General features: G+C 39.1%; 1 protein-coding gene across 1 annotated transcript; it reads left to right on the top strand.

Moving 5' to 3' along the window:
- The first annotated feature begins 985 nt into the window (after nt 1-985).
- LOC140878427 (uncharacterized) lies at nt 986-6,525 on the top strand. Its single transcript, XM_073282027.1, has 7 exons — nt 986-1,411; nt 1,503-1,639; nt 1,748-1,797; nt 3,168-4,074; nt 4,165-5,029; nt 5,234-5,946; nt 6,064-6,525. The coding sequence occupies exons 4-7, from the start codon at nt 3,169-3,171 to the stop codon at nt 6,523-6,525; spliced, it is 2,946 nt and encodes a 981-aa protein (XP_073138128.1). The 5' UTR covers nt 986-1,411; nt 1,503-1,639; nt 1,748-1,797; nt 3,168.
- Nucleotides 6,526-21,487: the final 14,962 nt, after the last annotated feature.

The following is a 21,487-nucleotide window of genomic DNA, read 5'->3' as shown; positions in this document are numbered from 1 at the left end:
CGACTTGCGATGAGTACTGCATACCATCCTCAGACCGATGGTCAAACTGAGCGTACAATCCAAACTCTTGAGGATTTGCTTAGAGCTGTAGTTATGGATTTTAAAGAGAGTTGGCAAGAAGCTTTACCATTAGCGGAATTTTCTTACAATAACAGTTTCCAAGTGACTATAGGCATGGCTCCTTTTGAAGCTTTGTATGGTCGCAGATGTAGATCACCGCTCTGTTGGGATGAGTTCGGTGAAAAGCAATTGACTGGACCCGAGATTGTTCAGGAAATGCATGACAAAGTTCAGTTGATACGTCAAAGAATGAAAGCTGCCCAAGATCGACAAACAAGCTATGCGAATAAACGTCGTCGACCTTTGGAATTTCAAGTTGATGATTTTGTATTTCTAAAAATATCACCGTTTAGAGGCGTTGTTCGTTTTGGTATGAGAGGTAAGTTGTCACCTCGATACATTGGTCCTTATAGAATTGTTGAACGTATTGGGCCTTGTGCTTATCGGTTGGAGTTGCCACAATCTTTGGATGGCATCCACGATGTGTTTCATGTATCTATGTTGCGTAAGTATGAGCCCGATCCATCTCATGCCATTCAGCCTGATGAGGTTGAACTGGATCCAGCATTGTCTTATACTGAGTATCCTATGTGTATCCTGGATCGCAAGGAGAAAGTTCTTCGCAACAAAGTTGTACCACTGGTTCGAGTTCAGTGGTCGAGGCATGGGGTAGAGGAATCTACTTGGGAGACAGAGGAGAAGATAAGAACTTCTTATCCATATTTGTTTGATTCCTAGCATGGAATTGTGGTGTATTGCGTTTCAGATGTATGTGTGTAAACTAAAATTTCGAGGACGAAATTTGTTTTTAGTGGTGGAGAAATGTAAGACCCAGAAGTTAATTATCTGGTAATTTGGCATAATTAGAATTATTATTGAGATGCTAATTTAAAATAATTATTTATGCCAAATAAATTAGTAAGTGTATTAAAAATATGTATTTTTGAATATCGAGATTTAAACGATATAAAATACATATTAGAGCTAAAATAATACACGAGCGTTAAAATATCTGGACTGTGTCAAGTTGCCCAAATAATAATTAAATAAAGGACACACACACCCTTACATATATACATATCCACGCTTCAGTCAAAAGCTAAGGAAAGAAAAAGAAAAGAGAAGTCATCCCCAAATCCCGTCACTCCCGTCACCCCTCTGCGCAGCTCCGGTAAATTGCCCATAACTTCTTCGTTCGGAGTCCAAAATTCGATTCGTTTGTTGGGTTTTCTTCCTTACATCCGTGGCTTCGATTCAAGCTAAGAATCGATGAATTTGATGCCCGTTTGAGCCCGAATCGAGCTACTTTCAGAAGCTAGACGTGCTGCTATTTTCTGCTGCGTTTCTTCAGGTAAGAAAGCTTCGATCTCAGAGTCTTTTAGACAATAATTCTGCTGTATTTCGAAGCTTATAGATAGCTGAACCTTCCCTTGTTCATTCAGTTCATTTCCAGCCTTTTTCCGGTGAGTTTTCCGGCGAGCTCGAAGGCTGTCCCGGTCCAGCTAGTTTAGCTTCGAGTTGTGATGTTTTAATCCCTTCTTCCAGCCTTGAGCGTGAGTTTTCAACTGGTTTAGTTGAGGTATAGTGGGCTGCTTGATATTGGGATTTTACCCGCTTGGATTTAATTTGATTTCGTTGGTTATATCGCATCGTTTTGATATATATTGGAATATTAATTGTGTTGTAGGCCGAAACTTTGGGAATTAGAGTTGAGGACCTTCGTTTGAATTGGTATAGGTATGTTACGGTTGGTAACATACAACGGTAAAAATATAAATATTGTTTTGCCGATATTATATTGATTACGTGAACTATATGGATTATGTGAATTTAAATGCCTCGTTGTTTATATGTTAAATTATTTGATATATTTTGTGGCATTTAGAATAGGGCATGATATTCACTACATCACACGTTGAGCCCTATCATTCTTGTTACCCGTTATCATGTTGTATTGTACTCTGGGCACACATATTGTTATTTCGGGAATCAGCTGGTGGCTTTTTATGCCTAGTATCCCTGAGACCGAAATTATGATTGTCTATTCCTTGATGCATTTTCTGTGTGATATGCACATGGAATCTTGACATCGTATGTTGTTCGTTATTGTGCCTATCTGTTGTATCGATATCAGCTGTATGGAGGCCGAGTCGTGGGTGTTTAATTTCACCCAGCACGACATACCTCGCATACTTGGCAGGGCGGTTTAGTTACATGACGATGTAGCTCCCCTGTGTTCTAGCTCGAGCATTGTTCCAGTTGTTATCGTACTGTTTGTTGGCTCCTGTTATCCCGTTTACTTTGAGCCCAGTTCATGCATTGCATACTACATTTTATAATGTGTTTATGCATAGTTTATATGTTTTGTTGTTGTTGCCTAACTGTTTCATACCAGAATCCTAACCTCTGTTAATTCTGGGGGGGCTACTGTGGCTGCTGTTTGGCACCATGGTAGGCTACCCAAGTGACTTTTCAGCACCAGGCGGAGGTTCCGCTGGCGGAGCTCGTTGAGGAGGTTGGATCATGTCTTGTCTCCCAGTTATATTATATATTATCGGAGTTATATTATGTATTATGTTAGAGTCATTTTTATATTCTCCGGGGAGATGCCCCGATGTATTTGTGTTGTATTTGAGAGTTCCTGCTATGTTTTAAATTATTATCAAGCCTTGTCGGCTCAGGTATGTGTTAACTGTTTTAATTTGTTTTCGTGTCTGGACGGCACATGGTTGTGTGATGTTTAAGTTTGTTGAGTTCCTAGTTTTAGTTATTTTAAATAAACTGTTGTCTGTGTATTTTGGGATGTCCTACTTACGGGGAGGTCATGCCGAAATTTTTATAGGCCCAAAATTTATTTTAAATCGTTTTTCCGCTGCTTTGACTTCTAATTATTTGTTTGTATAATAATTAAATGTAATTAGAGTAACCGGGCCTCACATCATGGTATCAGAGCATAAACTGGGATATGCTCAAACTAGAGTCTAGGACACTCGAGTCTAGACACTAAAGTTGATTTTGCGCTTGTTGTTGCTACTTTTCAGCATGTTTACGTGCCTATGTGATATGTTTATTTTCATTCTAATTTTGTTGTGATTTATATTTTATAGAATGGCTGAAAGTGGTAATAATGCTAGTCGTGGTCGTGGTCGTGGTCGTGGGAGACCTCGCATTGATGTTAATACCGAGGTTAATCAAGCTACTGGACGATTGGAACAACTTAGGATGGATGAGTTAGTTGCCCGTTTCCATACCATGCGTCCACCTCGTTATTTTGGTAATGAGGGACCTGAAAAAGCTGAAATCTGGATTACCGAGATTGAAGATCTCTTTGATTTGATTGAATATCCGTCGGCGCAACGTTTGAAGCTAGCACTCCATCAGTTGAAGGATCGTGCTAAGATGTGGTGGGCTACTACCTTGATGACTTTGGAATCTCAGAAAGTAACACCGTCTTGGGATGTATTCAAGCTGAAGTTCAGGGAAAGTTATTGTCCTCCATCATTCTATAGTGCCAAATCAACTGAATTCCATAACTTGAAACAAGGAAATATGTCGGTGCAAGACTATGCTGATACTTTTTACGAACTGTTGAAGTATGCTCCTCATGTTGCTGCTAGTCAGGGAGCTATTGTTGAAAGCTTCACTGAAGGATTAGATGATCGCTTGCATCCATTTGTCTCGACTGGAAAGCCAATGAATTATCCCGAAGCTGTGGAATTGGCAAAAAGGGCTGAGGCAAGTTTTCGAAGGAGAGGTGGAAACAAGACTCCTATCCAGCACCAATCTGGCAAGAAATCTTCAAGTCATTTTAGTACTTCATCTTTACGTCCAAAAGGGAAACAATTCAAGAAATCTGGCTCTAGTTCTACTAGTTCTGAAGGTTTTGGAAAGCAGAGTGGACAACGCTACACTGGTCCTTATTGTGATAACTGCGGTGGGAAACATTTCAGCAATCAATGTGTGGGAGTTCAAGGACTTTGCAATGTTTGTGGCAGACCAGGACACTTTGCTCGAGTTTGCCCCAGTTAGATAGGAAAATCAGTGCAGGCAGGTGGTGGAACACCTAGTGGCAAATTTTCTGCACCATCCCACTCTTCTCAGCAGTCGAGCAAGCCTCATCAGCAATCAAGAGGTCAAGGTGGTCAGCAAAATCAGCCACCAGTTCGTGTATTTGCCTTGACAGAGGACGAGGCACAGGCAGCTCCAGGTACTGTAATTACTGGTAACTGCACTCTATGTGATTTTACAGCACGAGTACTCTTTGATACTGGAGCATCGCATTCGTTTATATCTCGTGCATTTGTCGCTTCCAATGATCTTTGCACCACTAGTATGAATGGTAATTTATCAGTTGCTACTCCAATGGGAAGAATGATCATAACTGATAATGCTGTGTTTAATGCGGTGTTGCTCTATGCTGATAATGTGTTGTACCTGAATCTTATAGTCCTACCTATGCATGATTTCGATTGTATTGTGGGTATGGATGTTCTAACTTCTAATAAAGCCACTGTCGATTGTTATAGAGGAATAGTTCGATTTAGACCTAGTTTTGCTCCTAAATGGAATTTTTATGGTCGAGGTTCACGAGCTAAGATTCCTTTAGTCTCTTCTATCGAAATGACTCGTCTGTTGGACTCAGGAAATGAAGGTTTTCTTGTTTATGTTGTCGATCTGTCTCAAGGTGAGCGGTCAATATCTGACATTCCTGTTGTCTGTGAATTTTCTGATGTATTTCCTGAGGAAATTCCTGGATTTCCACCAGAACGAGAAGTTGAGTTCAGTATAGAACTGATGCCAGGAACTGAACCTTTATCTCGAGCACCGTATCGATTAGCTCCTGTTGAGTTAAAAGAATTGAAAGAACAGTTACAGGAATTGTTGAGTAAAGGTTATATTCGTCCAAGTTCTTCACCTTGGGGTGCTCCTGTTCTTTTTGTTAAAAAGAAAGATGGCATGATGAGAATGTGTATTGATTACAGACAATTGAATAAGTCAACCATCAAGAATAAATATCCACTTCCAAGAATTGATGACTTGTTTGATCAGTTACAAGGTACGGCGGTGTATTCCAAGATTGATCTTCGCTCTGGATATCACCAAGTACGAGTTAGACAACAAGATGTTACAAAAACAGCATTTCGCACTAGATATGGACACTTTGAATTTTTAGTTATGCCTTTTGGTTTGACTAATGCTCCTGCTATTTTCATGGACTTGATGAATCGTGTATTCAGAAAATATCTCGATAAGTTTGTCATTGTTTTCATCGACGATATTCTTATTTATTCTAAGTCCGAAGAAGAACACGCCAAGCACTTGAGGTTAATTCTTCGAATTCTTCAAAAGAAACAATTATATGCAAAGTTGTCCAAGTGTGAATTTTGGCTAGACAGAGTTGTCTTTCTAGGCCATGTTATCTCTGAACATGGTATTTCTGTTGATCCAAGTAAAGTAGAAGCAGTATTGAATTGGCCAAGACCGACGAATGTGCCAGAGATTCGGAGTTTTATGGGTTTAGCTGGTTATTATCGTAGATTCATTGAAGGATTCTCAAAGATTGCTAAACCTATCACTTTGTTGACTCAGAAAAATCAGAAATTCATTTGGTCTGATGAATGTGAGTCAAGTTTTGTTGAGTTGAAGAAGAGATTGACTTCTGCACCAGTACTTACAATTCCAAGTGGTTCTGGAGGATTTGTTGTTTGCACAGATGCTTCGTCTCGAGGATTAGGTTGTGTCTTGATGCGACATGGCAGAGTAGTGGCTTATGGTTCTCGTCAGTTGAAGACACATGAATCTAGATATCCTGTTCATGATTTGGAATTGGCTGCTATTGTCTTTGCTCTAAAAGTCTGGAGACATTATCTATTTGGAGAACAATTTGTAATTTATTCAGATCATAAGAGTCTCAAATATTTATTTTCTCAATCTGATTTGAATATGAGACAAAGACGTTGGATGGATCTGTTGAAAGATTATGATTGTGAGATCCAATATCAGCCGGGAAAAGTGAATGTCATTGCTGATGCTTTGAGTCGTAAAGTCGATAATGATGCTCAACTCTCCTCAATCTATATTTCTAAGTTGCACGAGGATATCTGCACTTCTGGTTTGAATTTTCAGATTCGAGGGAATGCTATCTGTGTTTCTCAGATTTCTGTTGAACCTGAGTTAATTCAGATTATTAAAGCTGCCCAAAAGTCAGATGATCAGATCCAGAAGTCTTATGATTTAGTGACTCAAGGACATCAATCTGGATTTTCAATTTATTTAGATGACTCTCTTCGATTGAATGGAAGATTGGTTGTCCCAGATATTCCTGACTTGCGCACATCCATCCTTAATGAAGCTCATTGCACTCGTTATAGCATTCACCCAGGAGGCAAGAAAATGTACCATATTCTCAGACCTCAATTTTGGTGGAAGAACATGAAGAAGGATGTAGCTATTAAATATTTTTAATAAAATACCTAATATATCAATAAATAGTAAAGATGAATTCTTAACTAGTGCTTATGCCAAAACACTAGAAGGAGCTATTAAATTTATTAAAGACGTTATAACAAAGAAATGTCATGAAATAACATTAAATAAAAGAATATCCAAATCTTACAAACAAAACAATAAACTTTGTTGTGACAAAATGGAATTCACAGTAAAAGAATACGGTTGTAAAACAAACATGTCACACAAACATTTAAAACGACAGAAACATAATAAATTAAATAAACCTTATAAATCTTTTAATAGGAAATTTATTCCATATAAGAAAAAGAAATTTAAAAGGAATTTCTTCAGAAAACCTTATAAAAGAAAATTTTATAAAAAGCTTGATAATAAAAAACCACCTTGCCCAAAAGGTAAAGGAAAGAACTGCACATGTTCGTTGTGCAATGAAGAAGGTCATTATGCAAATGAATGTCCAAAATGAAACGAAAAGAAAAATAAAGTTAAACTTCTTGAAGGAATATATACTATTGGATTCTATCCAGTAGAAACAATTGAATTTTCATCCGACGATGAAAATATCTATTATCTTGATGAATCAAGTGAATCAGATTTTGAATCCGATTTCACATTTGATAATTCAAGAAATAATAATGATTAAAATAAAGACAAGGACATTTTCGGAAAGACAAATATAGGAGTGAATTGAAACTTATGTTTGATTTAAGGAGTTATCTACAAGTTGCCCTTAAATTATTACAATCATGAAAAATATATATTTTTTATTCGTCTTTTTACAAATTTGATCATTTATATTATCAAAATTTCAATCTTTGTTTAATTTGTATCTCCGATTAATATATATATATATATATATATATATAATTTTCATATTTTTTTAATGAGGGTATTGATGTGGCATCATGCACGTCAACGCCGGTGCCACATCAACATCGCGTCCAAAAATGAATAAAATTATATTAAAAAAACAGATATGACTACAAATGCAATATTCGTGTTTGACTAAACTTAAAATGAATAAAATTATATTAAAAAAACAGATATGACTACAAATGCAATATTCGTGTTTGGCTAAACTTATAAGCTGTTTTAAGAGCTTGTAATTAATTGTCATGATTTATAAGTGTAAGAAGGGGAGAAGGAAAAAGAAAATCCTGCGAGAAGGAAGGATTTGGGGAAACCGATGAAAATATGGAGGCGCAAGCAATCGTGAACAAAGAAATTTTCAGCCGAAGAAATGCAAGCGGGAAAACGGAAAAAAAAGATCATGTTATCCATTTGAATCTAATACCGTAAATGAAAATTTTGGCAAATATATACTGAATGGAATGCAATTGTAAATTATTAATCAAACACATATCATCCTGCTCACAAAAGAAAACAGTTAGCTCGGACGGGTTTACCTAGTGCGCTAGTGTATATCATCCACAAATAAAAGAAAACAAAAATTTATGAAAATTAATATATAATTTTTCCACTATTTTAAGCGTAATATATAACGGATTTTTGTAAAAAATATTAGATTCTCTTAAATTTGTTGTTTAAGATATATTTTTCACTTCTCAGAATTGAGATTCTTACATTTGGTATAGAAGTTATGGAACTTGGATGAAGACCATAGGCAATAGTTCCATTGAGATAGCGCAGTAAGCGCTTGGCAGCACCCCAATGATGTTTAGAAGGAGAGTGCATGAATTGGGACAAGCGATTAACAGCAAATGCTACATCAGGACGTGTAAGGAGAATGTACTGTAAACTACCTACAACCTGGCGGTATCGAGATGCATCAGTAGATGGAGCACCATCATTGAGAGATAAGGGCGTGCCAGTTGCCAAAGACGTGTGAACCGGTTTGGCATTCTGCATGTGAAAGCGTGCGAGAAGATCAGCAATATACTTTCGTTGAGAGAGAATAAGACCGCCAGCATTGGGAGTGACCTCAACCCCCAAGAAATAAGATAATTCACACAGGTCTTTGAGAGAAAACTGAGCAGCCAGACTGGTAATAACATCAGTGATAAGTGATAAAGAGCTGCCTGTAACAATCAAATCATCAACATATACCAAGAGATAAATAGTGGCAGATGAGCGACGGAGAATAAACAGTGATGCATCAGAGAGGGAATTGGAGAAGCCGAAACCCAATAGGAATGTACGCAGCGCATGATACCAGGCACGGGGCGCCTGTTTAAGCCTGTATATAGCTTTCCTGAGCTTACAAACATGAGTGGGAAAATTACTGTCAGAGAAGCCCGGAGGTTGAGCCATGAAGACCTCCTCATCTAAAGAGCCCTGCAGAAAAGCGTTATTAACATCAAGTTGGCGCAAGGACCAGCCGTGTTGCACCGCAAGACTCAAGATAAGACGAACAGTGGTAGGCTTGACGACAGGGCTAAAAGTGTCACTGTAGTCAAGTCCCGGGCGTTGGTGAAACCCCTTAGCAACAAGACGGGCTTTAAAGCGATCGATAGACCCATCAGGATGATGTTTTATGCGAAATACCCATTTGCATCCAACAAGATTCTGATTAGGATGAGATGGAACAAGATCCCAAGTACCATTTCGAAGTAGTGCATCAAATTCAAGAGACATGGCAGAGCGCCAACGAGGATCTTTGAGAGCTATAGTGGCACATGTGGGTTCAAGCTCAGGGAAGTTAGTGGTAGTGACAAGGGAGTATTTGGGATTTGGCTTGTGAATATGGTTCCGAGAGTGAGTGAGCATGGGGTGGGGAGCAGGGGGTGGAGGGGGGATGGTAGTGAATGGCTGCGGTGTGGGCGGCGGTGGAGGAACTCAGCAAGGGGGCGGGACTGTAGGTGGTACCACGGTGGACGCCGGAGGAGGGAACGTGGGGGATAGCGACAAAAGAGGGGATGGGGAATCGACAGAAGTAGGGGGATTCAAGGATTGGCAGAGTTGAAGAAAGGGAAACTCAGCTTCTTCGAAGTGGACATGACATGAGACAAGTGTTTTGTTAGACACGGGATCAAAGCACAAGTATGCACTTTGAGTGAGGGAGTAACCAAGAAAAATAGAAGGAAGCGATTTGGGTTCTAACTTGTGTTGAATGTACGGTCGTAACCATGGATAACACAAGCACCCAAAGACATGAAGTTTAGTGAGATTTGAACAGTGACCAAATAATTTCTCATAAGAGGAGGACAAACAGAGATTGGATTTGGGCATGCGGTTGATGGTGTAAGTAGCTACAGCAAAAGCGAAAGGCCAGAAGGTAGTGGGAAGAGACGCTTGGTGAAGCAGAGTGAGACCAGTTTCAACAATATGACGATGCCGGCATTCAGCATATTAGTTATGTTTCGGGGTATGAGGAGGAGTGGTGAGATGAGATATGCCATGAGTGGAGAGAAAGGGGCGAAGAGCCAGAAACTCGCCACCATTGTCAGTGTAGAGGGTGACGATTTTAGTTTTAAATTTATTTTCAACCAGGGGAGTGAATTTAGTGAAAACAGACAGGACATCGGATTTGCGCTGCAGAGGGTACAGCCAAACATATTTCGTGTAATGGTCAACAAAGATGACATAGTATTTGTAACCATCCATAGAAATAACAGGGGAGGACCATACATCAGAAAAAAGTAATTCGAGGGGGCGGGAGGAAGTAAGACTTGACTCATAAAATGGTAACTTGTGACTTTTATTAATATTGCAAGAATTACAATGAAAATTCGGAAAATAATTAGGAGGAGCAGAAAAAACTTTGGAAGTGACTAAATGACGCATAATTGCAGACGAGGGATGACCTAAGCGAGAGTGCCACAAGGAAAGGGAATCAGAAGTGGCACGAAGAGCAACAGGAGCAGACAGGAAGAGGGTGTCCGGAGGCCACACATAGGTTCTACGCTTACATATTCCGGTGAGAAGAAGGGCCCCCGTGCGAAGATCCTTCACCTGAAAGGACGAGGACAAAAAAGTAACATAAACATTATTAGTGCGGCAAATTTGAGTGACCAAAATCAGATTTTTAGTCATGGTTGGGACACACAAAACATGAGTAAGTAAAATAGAAGTAGTAGATGTAGGTAGTGAAAGAGAGCCAGTGTGAGAAATATGCAAACCACTGTCATTTCCAACTGTCACGGTGTCGGTCCCATCATAAGGTGTATGAAGCGATAGATTGGCAAGGTCCGTGGTGACATGATGAGAGGCACCGGAGTCAAGAAGCCACTCAGAATAGGAGGGCTGGGCCAAAGAGTGCGACTCGGTGTGGGCATGTGGAGGCATGTAGGCGGGAGGAGCAGGACTCGACGACGAGGATGGAGTCCATGGAAAATACTAAAAATTAGGACAACGTTTGGCAGAGTGTCCAGGAGTAGCACAGAGTTGGCAGCGGCCAAGATAAGGCCGGGGAGAGGAGCCAGAAGAGGCCGAGGACGGCCGTGGTGCCCATGGAGTGGGTCCGCGAGGGTCTCGGGGGTGCGGCGAACCAAAATAACGGGGCTGCCCAGAGGTTGCACTGGCATGAGAAGACTTGGTGGAGCGAGATACAGGGAAGGCGGTAGCTGGACCAGACACGGCAGATTGGCGAAGTAGTAGCTGTGCTTCAAAGTTGAGCAATTTTTCGTGAAGCTCGTCAAAGGAGATTGGAGTGTCACGAGCTTGGATGGCATGAGAGAGTTCCTTGTAGGAATCATCCAGGACATTAAGAACCTTAAGTGTAAGATCCTCAGAGTCATAGGAGACGTTCATAAGAGCGAAAGCATCCACAGAGACCTTGATGCCATGCATGAAGTCGATTACTATTTTGGATCCCTTGATCGGATTTGCAAGTTGATTTTTGAGTTGGAGGATGCGGCCACGACTCGGGGCAGCATAGGTCTTAGCCAGTGTGGACCACGCATCACGCGAGGTGGTATAGGAAGCAATAAAGGGGATGAGCGTGTGTAATGCCCCAAAATTAACTTAATGGACTTTATTTGAGATAATCAAAGATTTTAGAAGTCGAGGGTCGATTCGATTTGATCAGGGACTAAAATGCAATTTTTGGAATTTTTAGGGACTAAAATGCAAATATTGGATTTGTTAGATATTTAAGCATGTTTGACTTGATTTTCTTCACTCTTCATCACGTCCATCGCCTCTTCCTCCATTAGAGCCGACTCCAAGCTTTCTCAAGCTTCCAGATTTCTCCCCGAGCTCGATCCGTCCGTTGGAATTTATTTCTGAAGGCAGATTAGCGATCACGGCTGCGAGAGCTTCGTTCTATAGTAAGTTTTTCTTCGATCAGCTAGACTTCTATTTTTGGATGTTGTTAGAATCGATTGAGTTTGGAGTATGTTGATCTTGGCAGAGTTCTGATCGTTTATTCTCTGTCGGTTTTGAAATAGAGCGTCGTTCGGAATTGTTTTGATTTTTGGAAGATTAATTCAAAATTGGAGATTTTAGATTTGAAGGATTTGAATTGTTTTGATGATATTGAGATGATTATGAGTTTATTGAATTGATATCTTGCTGTCTGCATTTCCGGTTTGATCAGTTTATAGCCGTTATGCCGTCAGTTTGAGTTTTGGATATCGTTCAATATTTTGATTGTATCGAGTTTGATTGAACTTTTGGATGTCGATATTGATCCTATTGACTTTTTATGATAGATTGAATTGAAGTCAGCAGAGTTGCGAGGTAGCAGCTTTGGTCAGTTGGAAGATTGAAGTCGGTACAATATCGATTTTCTTATTTATCGATTGAAGAAGTTGATTGAGTTTTTGAAAGAGTTTGATTGGATATTAACTATTATCCTTGTTATTGATTTCAGATTGAAGTACCTTCGAAGAGAATAAGGTAAAAGACGACTTAGAATTGAATGGAACGATTAACTCGAATTAGAATTTATTCGAGTGTTCCGAAAAAATCACATACTTGCATGATTGAATGCTTATTTGAAATCATATTTGAATGTTTATTTGAATGCATGAGAGTATATATGCATTTATATTGACGACATCATGTTTGAACGATTATTTGAATTGATGAATGAAAGCATGATTGAATGCTTATATGAACTGATGATTGAAATAATATTAGAATGCATGAGATGACATATGCATTCATATTGAGCCTTGATTCATTTCAATTTGATTAGATGATCTAGAGATTGTAGTTGAGTGACCTGGTTGGAGATTTTATACCTTGTCAAATAAACTCTCTATAATGCTCTAGAGTCTAGAGGATTAAAATATGCCTCGTCCACCTCGAGAAGGGAGTTCGGTGTGATTGTTGGATATTTTAACATCGGGATCCCAAACCGAAGAAAGAAAGAAGAATTCCATTTGATTATCTGAGTCTGATAATCCAAAAGTTTTAAAGATATGCATATCATTTTACTCCAGTACTTGGAAGAATTACTTGAATTGATCTTGAGGTGATAGATATTTGGAAATTCATACATGTCTTGATGTGATTTATATCTGAAGTTGATATATAAGATGGATTTGTTGCGTATCATGATTGATATGTTTGATTGATACTGCATGATTGTCTCTTTTACTGGAAATTGTATTCTCACCGGATTATCTGGCTGTTGTCTTTGTTTGTATGTGTACTTGGCAACAGGTGAGGCAGGACCGAGTCAGAGGCAGCATGACTAAGTGGTTGAGATGATAGAAGTGAGGCTTTGATGTTTAGGAGTCGTTTACGTTTTCGAACTCCTTTTTGTAGTTGTATAAGTTCAAACTAGATTGAAGCATGCTTGATATATTGAAGATTGTATGAACTTAGAATTGAATACTTGTATATCATGTTGAATGAAATTTATCTTGTCGTCGAATTGATTGAGTTGAGATTGGATTGAAAGAAAGAAAGAAAAACCAAAAGATTTTTCTGGGCAGGTGTCTCGCTCGATCGGCAGACTTTCACCGATCGAACGAGCACCCCTGTTTTGAGGCAGGAAGTTTGGATTTTGCTTCCGCTCGATCGGTAAGTTTTTACCGATCGAGCGGCGGGCTTTTGTAAGTCTCGGCAGAGACTTGGTTAAGATGGCCCGCTCGATCGGTAAAGTTCTATCGATCGAGCGAGCACTGTTTAAAAAAAATTATTACTTTTAATCTTGAATCTTGAATGCCCTATTGTTGTTTAATTCCGAGATTAGATGTTTAGAATCGAGGCCTCACATTAAATGGTATCAGAGCGATAAGATTCTTGGACTGAACTAGAGTGAGCGGGTAGATCGAGTCCGCTTGAATTGGCTTCTCGCATGTGTTTGAGTTATTTAATTGATTTATTAAATTCAATGCGAGCATGCTTTATGATTGAGAATTATTTGAATTACTTGGATATGTGATTTAAATTTTAAAGCATGAATTAATTGAGATACGAACTGTTTCGGGTTACTGGTTGCATTGAATACTCTAGAGATCGAATGAGTATGTCGAGATGAGGTTGTTGGACACCGGATAGATGTATTTGAGATGTTGTGTCCTAATCTTCTTGAATTAGATTTTCTACTCGGCAATTTTGAACAGGATTCAACTAGTAGCGAACCCGATTGTACAGATTTGTTTTGTGACTGAACTGATGGAAGAATTACTGATGAGATTTTAGTCTGTTAACCCTTCAACTCTGAGGAGTTCTGAGAATGAGTTTGGGTGTGAAAGCTGATTAGAAGAGATCGATCAGTTGTTTGATTCTTGTAAACTACAGCGATGAACGACGGATTCAGTTAGTTGGTTACCAACTGCAAGGCTTTAGTACTTGCTCGAGGATTCACAGACTCTAACTGCTCTTGACGATGATGAAGCAGGTAACTGTTTGATTCTAGTCTTTCGACTCTGTTGCTGTTAGATATTGATGCAACTTTTTCTTCTTATTGAGAAGTTAGATTAATACTTCTTCTACTTTTGAGTATCTGAATTAGTTGCGGTGAGTTTAGTTTGAATTTTTGAACTTTGATTCGATGAGAGTTGATTGTACTGAACAGTACTATAATTCGGTTATCAGATTTGATTATATTATCGATGTAGTATATTAACCGAATACAGGGCAACCGAGGTTGATTTCAGACAGTTGCCAGATTCAGATCCGAGACGGTATACGAATGGATTTCCTCCGGTAAAACTCCTGAATTAAGAATTCCTTTATTATTAATTGTCTATTACTGTTTGTTACAGAAAGGTGCGGAGGAATGTTTGAGGTATGCAGATGATGTCTTCAATCAACCGTGTTGGTTGATTTAACAGAGTTGTTGAGTTTGCTGATGTTGTTCTAGTTGAGATTCCAGATTTGCCTCTGAGTCGAGAGGATGAGTTCAACATTAATTTTAGATCAGACATCATCGACTGATAATCGGAAGGGAAGAAGTTTCAGAGATTGAATTCGGAATGAGGTACGACCGATTTGAATTTTTTTTCGCACAGATTGAATTGGAATTGCATCTGCAGTAATTATGAGTCCTTTGAACTGAATCCAGAGAGTTGTAGATGAGTTCTTGAATATTCTTATCGATGAAACTCTTATCCTTAGAAGAGCCATATTGATCTTTTAGATTCTTTAAGGATTGTTCGCAGATTTTCTTGTCGATCAATTATGCTATTCTTCTGATGTCTGAATCTTGTGGAGAACGAGTTGTCTTTTCCTCGATCTTTTCTCTAAGAAGATGGAATTTTATTGAATACCTCAAGACTAGAGCAGTAATGAATTGATCTGGATCGACGTCCTTATCTGAATTTGAAGATTCTTTGATTTAGCGAGTTCTACCGCAAATCCTTTGAGAAATCCTTATTGTTGATTAGACGAATACTCAGCAGGTTTTGTTCTCCTGTTTAGTTTGTATATTTGAGACCAGTTCTTATTGAATTGAAGGAGAGATTGAATAAAACCTCAGTATTATTTATTTTTTCGGTATTGATGACCTTTCAGTGCTTTGCACTTCTTCTTATTGAGAGTTGAGACTTATTTCTGTTCAGAATAGCTCCGTATTATCTTGAGCATCGGAGAAGTTGAAGACGCTCGAGATGCAACATTAGTTTCCGATTTGAGTCTCAAAGAGATCTTATTGCTTGGAAGATTTCAGTAATCTATTCTGATCTTGGAAGATAGAAGTTTTGATTGTCGCAGTTCGAACTGATTATGAGTTGGGAAAGAGAGTTATAGGGGACGATTAATCTGACTGCGAATTTTATTATTATCCGGAGAACTGATGGTAACAGCTACAATTGTAAGCTATATGATCTGATCTTATTTTATCTACTTCAGTTGTCTTCTTGATAGATGATTGCTGCACTTTTGTTAGAGTCTGAAAAAGATGGAACGTTTATCTTGACTCCTTCATTCGACTTCGAACCAGAGTTGATTGAGAAGATTGATAACGCTTTGGAATCTGATTCGACCTTTCAGAATCCGATGAAGATAGATCAGATCTGAGTATAATCTGAGTTTCAGGTTTTTATTGATGCCTTTTTAGCGAATAACTTTTGTTGTGCCAGATGTTTCGATTTGAGACAGAGTATCAGGAGTTTTGCACTTTGAAGTTTATTCAGAGTTCTTCCAGATGATCGGAAGATGTTTGTTGATAAATTGAGGAATCAGATTGAATAGAGGATGATGAAGTATGAGATTCAAAGTATAGTTTCTGATGTTGTGAACTGTCAGCAGTCAGAAAGAGAACGATCCAATTTTCTGTGTACAGTCTATTCTGATTCAGAATGGAGTTGAGATCACAATTCGTTGATTTTTAGTAGTAAGACTACTTTGTTGAGTTCGAGATGAGATGTCATCGGAGTATCGTTGAACGAGTGATGGAATCCTCCGATAAGAATTCTCGATTCTAAGAATTCTTGATTTATTATGTAGAATGACTGTTGTTACAGAATAATATGAACGAACTCTCGAAGCTTTACAGTTGATGTATTGGATTGTAACCTGAATTGGTTGATGTGCCAATGGTTATTGAACGACTGAAGTTGTTCGGATTGAACTTCTAGATTGGTCCCAATTGTCAGAATGAGTTCGAAACTGAATTGAGATCCGAATTTTTATCTACAGGAAGTTTGTGAAGTGAGCTTTTTCAAAATCGTTTCCGAATTGAGGTATGGCCGTTTTGAACTTTTGACAGGCCATTTGTTTTGACGAATAATCCTGTATTGACGAAGAATTTTCTGTTGACCGAATCTCTCAGAAGTATTAGTTGGAATTAGGAATTCTTATTGATAAATTTCTTGCTTTCTGGTTGTGAGAATTGTACTGATCGTTCAGAGCTTCAATCTTTTCAGTATTGTACGTCGATCAGTTGTAGACTAATCTCGACGTTTGAATTCTGATTGAACCGAATGAATTTCTTTGATCTGGTTATCTGATGATGAAATTCCTGATTATTCGTTTTTCTGTATTCTGAGTTTTAGTACTGACAGTCTTGCAGTACTTGGTTTTTTTCTTATTGAGATTTCTGTTTTGAATTTTTTTAGCAGAAGGAGCGAATGCAGCAACTGATGTTTAGAACCGAAGAATTTGTTCTTATTTTATCTACTGTCTGATTTTGATTGACCGATAGATAGGATCTGTTACAGTTTTCTGTATGGAATGATTTTGATGAAGAACAGAGAATTGATATCTTGTCAGATGTTGTCAGATGTCATGAATTGCCGAAGTCTGTCAGTTTAGACTGAGATCCTTGATGCATTGTCCTTTCGGCATAGACTTTGACGAGAATTTTGTTGTCGATTTCAACTACTTTTGATTCGATACCCTCAGAACGACGGACAGCCAGATCAGATGAGTCGAACTTTAGAAGAATTGCTTTGAGTAGTAGTGCTCGACTTAGCATTAGTTGATGAAATTCTTGATGTTTGTAGAAATTTCGTGCAACGACAGAGTTTGACGAGTTTTTGGAGGCACATTATAGAAGTTGTGCGAGAGTAGAGGATGATCGAATTGAATTTTGAGATTAATTCCCTTTGTCTCTTGGTTTAGAACGTAAGATGATTCGAATTGTGACTAAGCTTAGAGGGATTTCTGACGAAGATGAGTCGAATCTTGATAGATGGACAGAGTGTTGATGAATTAATCGACTAGAGTTTCGGACTTTTTCAGATTGATTGAGATGTCGAACAGATTGAGACGAACGATTCAGAGTTAGATTGGAAGCAAATTCTGGACTTAGTTCCAAGTTGTAAATTCTTATTGCAGTCCTTTGATTCAAGCCTCGACCTTGTGATAGAATCATGTTTGATTTCGAGGACGAAATCGATTCTTAGAGGGGGAGAATTGTAACGCCCCAAAATTATCTTAATGGACTTTATTTGAGATAATCAGAGATTTTAGAAGTCGAGGGCCGATTCGATTTTGATCAGGGACTAAAATGCAATTTTTGGAATTTTCAGGGACTAAAATACAAATATTGGATTTGTTAGATATTTAAGCATTTTTGACTTGATTTTCTTCACTCTTCATCACCTCCATCGCCTCTTCCTCCATTAGAGCCGACTCCAAGCTTTCTCAAGCTTCCAGATTTCTCCCCGAGCTCGATCCGTCCGTTGGAATTTATTTCTGAAGGCAGATTAGCGATCACGGCTGCGAGAGCTTCGTTCTATAGTAAGTTTTTCTTCGATCAGCTAGACTTCTATTTTCGGATGTTGTTAGAATCGATTGAGTTTGGAGTATGTTGATCTTGGCAGAGTTCTGATCGTTTATTGTCTGTCGGTTTTGAAATAGAGCGTCGTTTGGAATTGTTTTGATTTTTGGAAGATTAATTCGAAATTGGAGATTTTAGATTTGAAGGATTTGAATTGTTTTGATGATATTGAGATGATTATGAGTTTATTGAATTGATATCTTGCTGTCTGCATTTTCGGTTTGATCAGTTTATAGCCGTTATGCCGTCAGTTTGAGTTTTGGATATCGTTCAATATTTTGATCGTATCGAGTTTGATTGAGCTTTTGGATGTCGATATTGATCCTATTGACTTCTTATGATAGATTGAATTGAAGTCAGCAGAGTTGCGAGGTAGCAGCTTTGGTCAGTTGAAAGATTGAAGTCGGTACAGTGTCGATTTTCTTATTTATCGATTGAAGAAGTTGATTGAGTTTTTGAAAGAGTTTGATTGGATATTAACTATTATCCTTGTTATTGATTTCAGATTGAAGTACCTTCGAAGCGAATAAGGTAAAAGACGACTTAGAATTGAATGGAACGATTAACTCGAATTAGACATTATTCGAGTGTTCCAAAGAAATCACATACTTGCATGATTGAATGCTTATTTGAAATCATATTTGAATGTTTATTTGAATGCACGAGAGTATATATGCATTTATTGTAGTAACCCAGATACCATTTTAAGATAATAATATGTTAAACATGATTAAGGGTTGTTATTTAACCAATTTCGGAGTGTTATTGGACTTCAGAAGTAAAATTTGGGCTTTTTCATTTTGGGCCGGATAGTAAGTTCCGATCCCGGATAGTAAGCTCCGATCGGAACGGAAGCTCCGATCCTGGAACGGAAGTTCCGATCCTGGCGTGGCAGGCATGCACGCAATGAGCTGGATCGGAAGCTCTGATCCCGAAATCGGAAGTTCCGATCCTGGCCGAGAAATTTGGCTATAAATAGGGCCGTTCAGAGTTCATTTTCAATTACGAATTCCCGAGTTTCCTTCTTCAGTTATATAGTGTGAGTTATACACTTGAGGGCCCTATCGGTTATAATAGAGGTTCTGGAATAACCAAGGTGTGGTTATAGTCATCCGGGACTAGCGACTTCAAAGGGCTATCGACGGACGAAGGTATGGTCCGGGAATCTATTTAAGTTTTGGGAGTACTTATTAGCTTAGTTAAGGCTTATAGAATTTATGTAGTGATACGGTGAACTTTTGAATATAGGCTTGGAACCTAGGATCCTTTTATACTTGAACTAGCCTAGAGGTACGTACACATTGACTGAGATTGCCAGCGAGTATACATGTTTATATGTTGCATTTATTTGGCATTATTATATGGCATGATGTATGATTTACCATTTTCTATACTCATATGTCATGTGCATATACACGTTGAGTCTATTCCTTGTTATACTTGACTATAGAGCCGCTCATCTCTATACTCGATAGTCTGTCACTGAGAGTACCGCGACGGCGGGGGCATTTATGTCTGTCTACTCTGGTGTACTAGACGAGTGTGGTTGCACCCAGAGGTTGATCCGTGCGGTGGCAGCACTCATATGGCGCCGGTACTGAGCATGACTTTTCAGATGACCCTGTACCAGTCATCATGTTGCATGCATTATATACATATGTTTACTTATGTCTATGTACTGGGCGTAGCGCTCACGTCCGGACACCCTATTCCATGGGGCAGGTCGCAGGATGGACGGAGCTGGTAGTTCAAGGCAGGACTAGGGAGCAGGAGCTTTGAAAGTTTTTATACAGCACGATTTATTAGCTGTATAATGTTTACTTTTAAGAATTTCGATATGGTTGTATCACTACAGATTTAAGCCTGGATTATATTACTAAGCTGATATGTAAATTATGGATTATGTTTCCGCACGTTTTTATTCTGTTAAGTATATTGCTGTATTAAGTTTAATGCATGCTATTAGTTGCCAGTTAGTAGGTGATTCCATGCAGGGTCACTACATTTTTGGTATCAGAGCATGCATAGATTTTGGGATTAGTACTTGAGTAATTCTTGCGCATTTGGGATTTTAATGTGCAATTCTTTTCAGGATATGGCTGACGAGAGTCACGGTAGTGTTGGCCAGGGAGGTGGTCATCATCATCGTCGCCATCATCATCAGGATGATCAACATCGTCATCATGAGGGTAGACGTCGCTACTCTATCAATAAGTTTATGCAGGTAGGACCGAAACCCTTAGTGGGAGGCGAGAATCCTGAACAAGCTAGAAGCTGGATGTCTAAACTTGAGAGCACGTTCCGAGCTTTCGAGTGTACTGAGGAGCAGAAATTGGAAGTTCTAGAATTCGTTCTAGAGGATAGAGCACGTTTTTGGTGGGATGCCAAAGATGCTCAGGCACGTACTGAGAGAGGACAGGTGACTTGGGGGGATTTCTGTCGGGAGTTCCAAAAATTGTATTTTCCTCCGGCTGTTCGCCAAGCACGATCTATGGAGTTGCTTACTTTGAGGCAAGGATCAATGACTATTGATCAGTATCAGCAACGATTTCTTGATCTGCTACCTTTCAGTCCTCATATTAATGAGAGTGATGCATCGAAGTACGATATCTTTTTACAAGGTTTGAACCAAGATATCTACTCTCAGGTTGTCGTCTGTGATGACCCGGTATCTTTTGAGACTTTGGTGAACCATTGCCGTCTTGTGGAGACTAGCAACAGGCGTGCACAATTGATGATGCCAGCACAGCCTAGTGGATCTTTTGAGCCTCGAGCTCAATCTGTTGTGCAATCCGGACCTACGTCTTCTTCTACTCCTACTACTTCATCTGGATCTCGTGGTACATGAGGTATGTTTCGTTTTGGGAAGAAGAAGAATAAGGAGGAGTTTTGTAGCCATTGTGGTGGGAAGCATCCTGCAGCTTCATGTCGGAGAGCTACTGGTGCTTGTTATATTTGCGGTCAGCAGGGACATCTGCGGAGAGATTGTCCTCAGCGCATGGGTTCTGCTAGTGGATCGGGATCCCAGGTTGGATCTCAGGCTTTTACTTTTCCACGTCAGCAGCCAGCACCCCAGAGTTCTTCTGGTTATCGTCCCCAGACTCAAGGGCAAGTGTTTGCTCTGTCTCAGGAGCAAGCTACTGAGGGAAGCGATCGCATGTTGGCAGGTAACTTCTTGTTATGTGGTATTCCTGCACTTGTATTAATTGATACTGGAGCATCGCATTCCTTTATTTCTAGTCGCTTCGTTAAGAGACATAGATTACCTTATGTATCATTAGATATGGATTTAGTTGTATCTACTCCGTTGGAGCAAGAGATAGTAACTAAGCGTCTAGTGATGGGTTGCCTTCTGGAGTTTGAGGGTAATGTGTTATC

This window comes from Henckelia pumila, chromosome 2 (assembly GCF_033568475.1).
Source record: "Henckelia pumila isolate YLH828 chromosome 2, ASM3356847v2, whole genome shotgun sequence".
In the NCBI taxonomy this organism is placed as follows: Eukaryota; Viridiplantae; Streptophyta; class Magnoliopsida; order Lamiales; family Gesneriaceae; genus Henckelia; species Henckelia pumila.
Note: the sequence above shows the minus strand (reverse complement) of the source record. Positions and strands in the feature narration are given on the sequence as shown.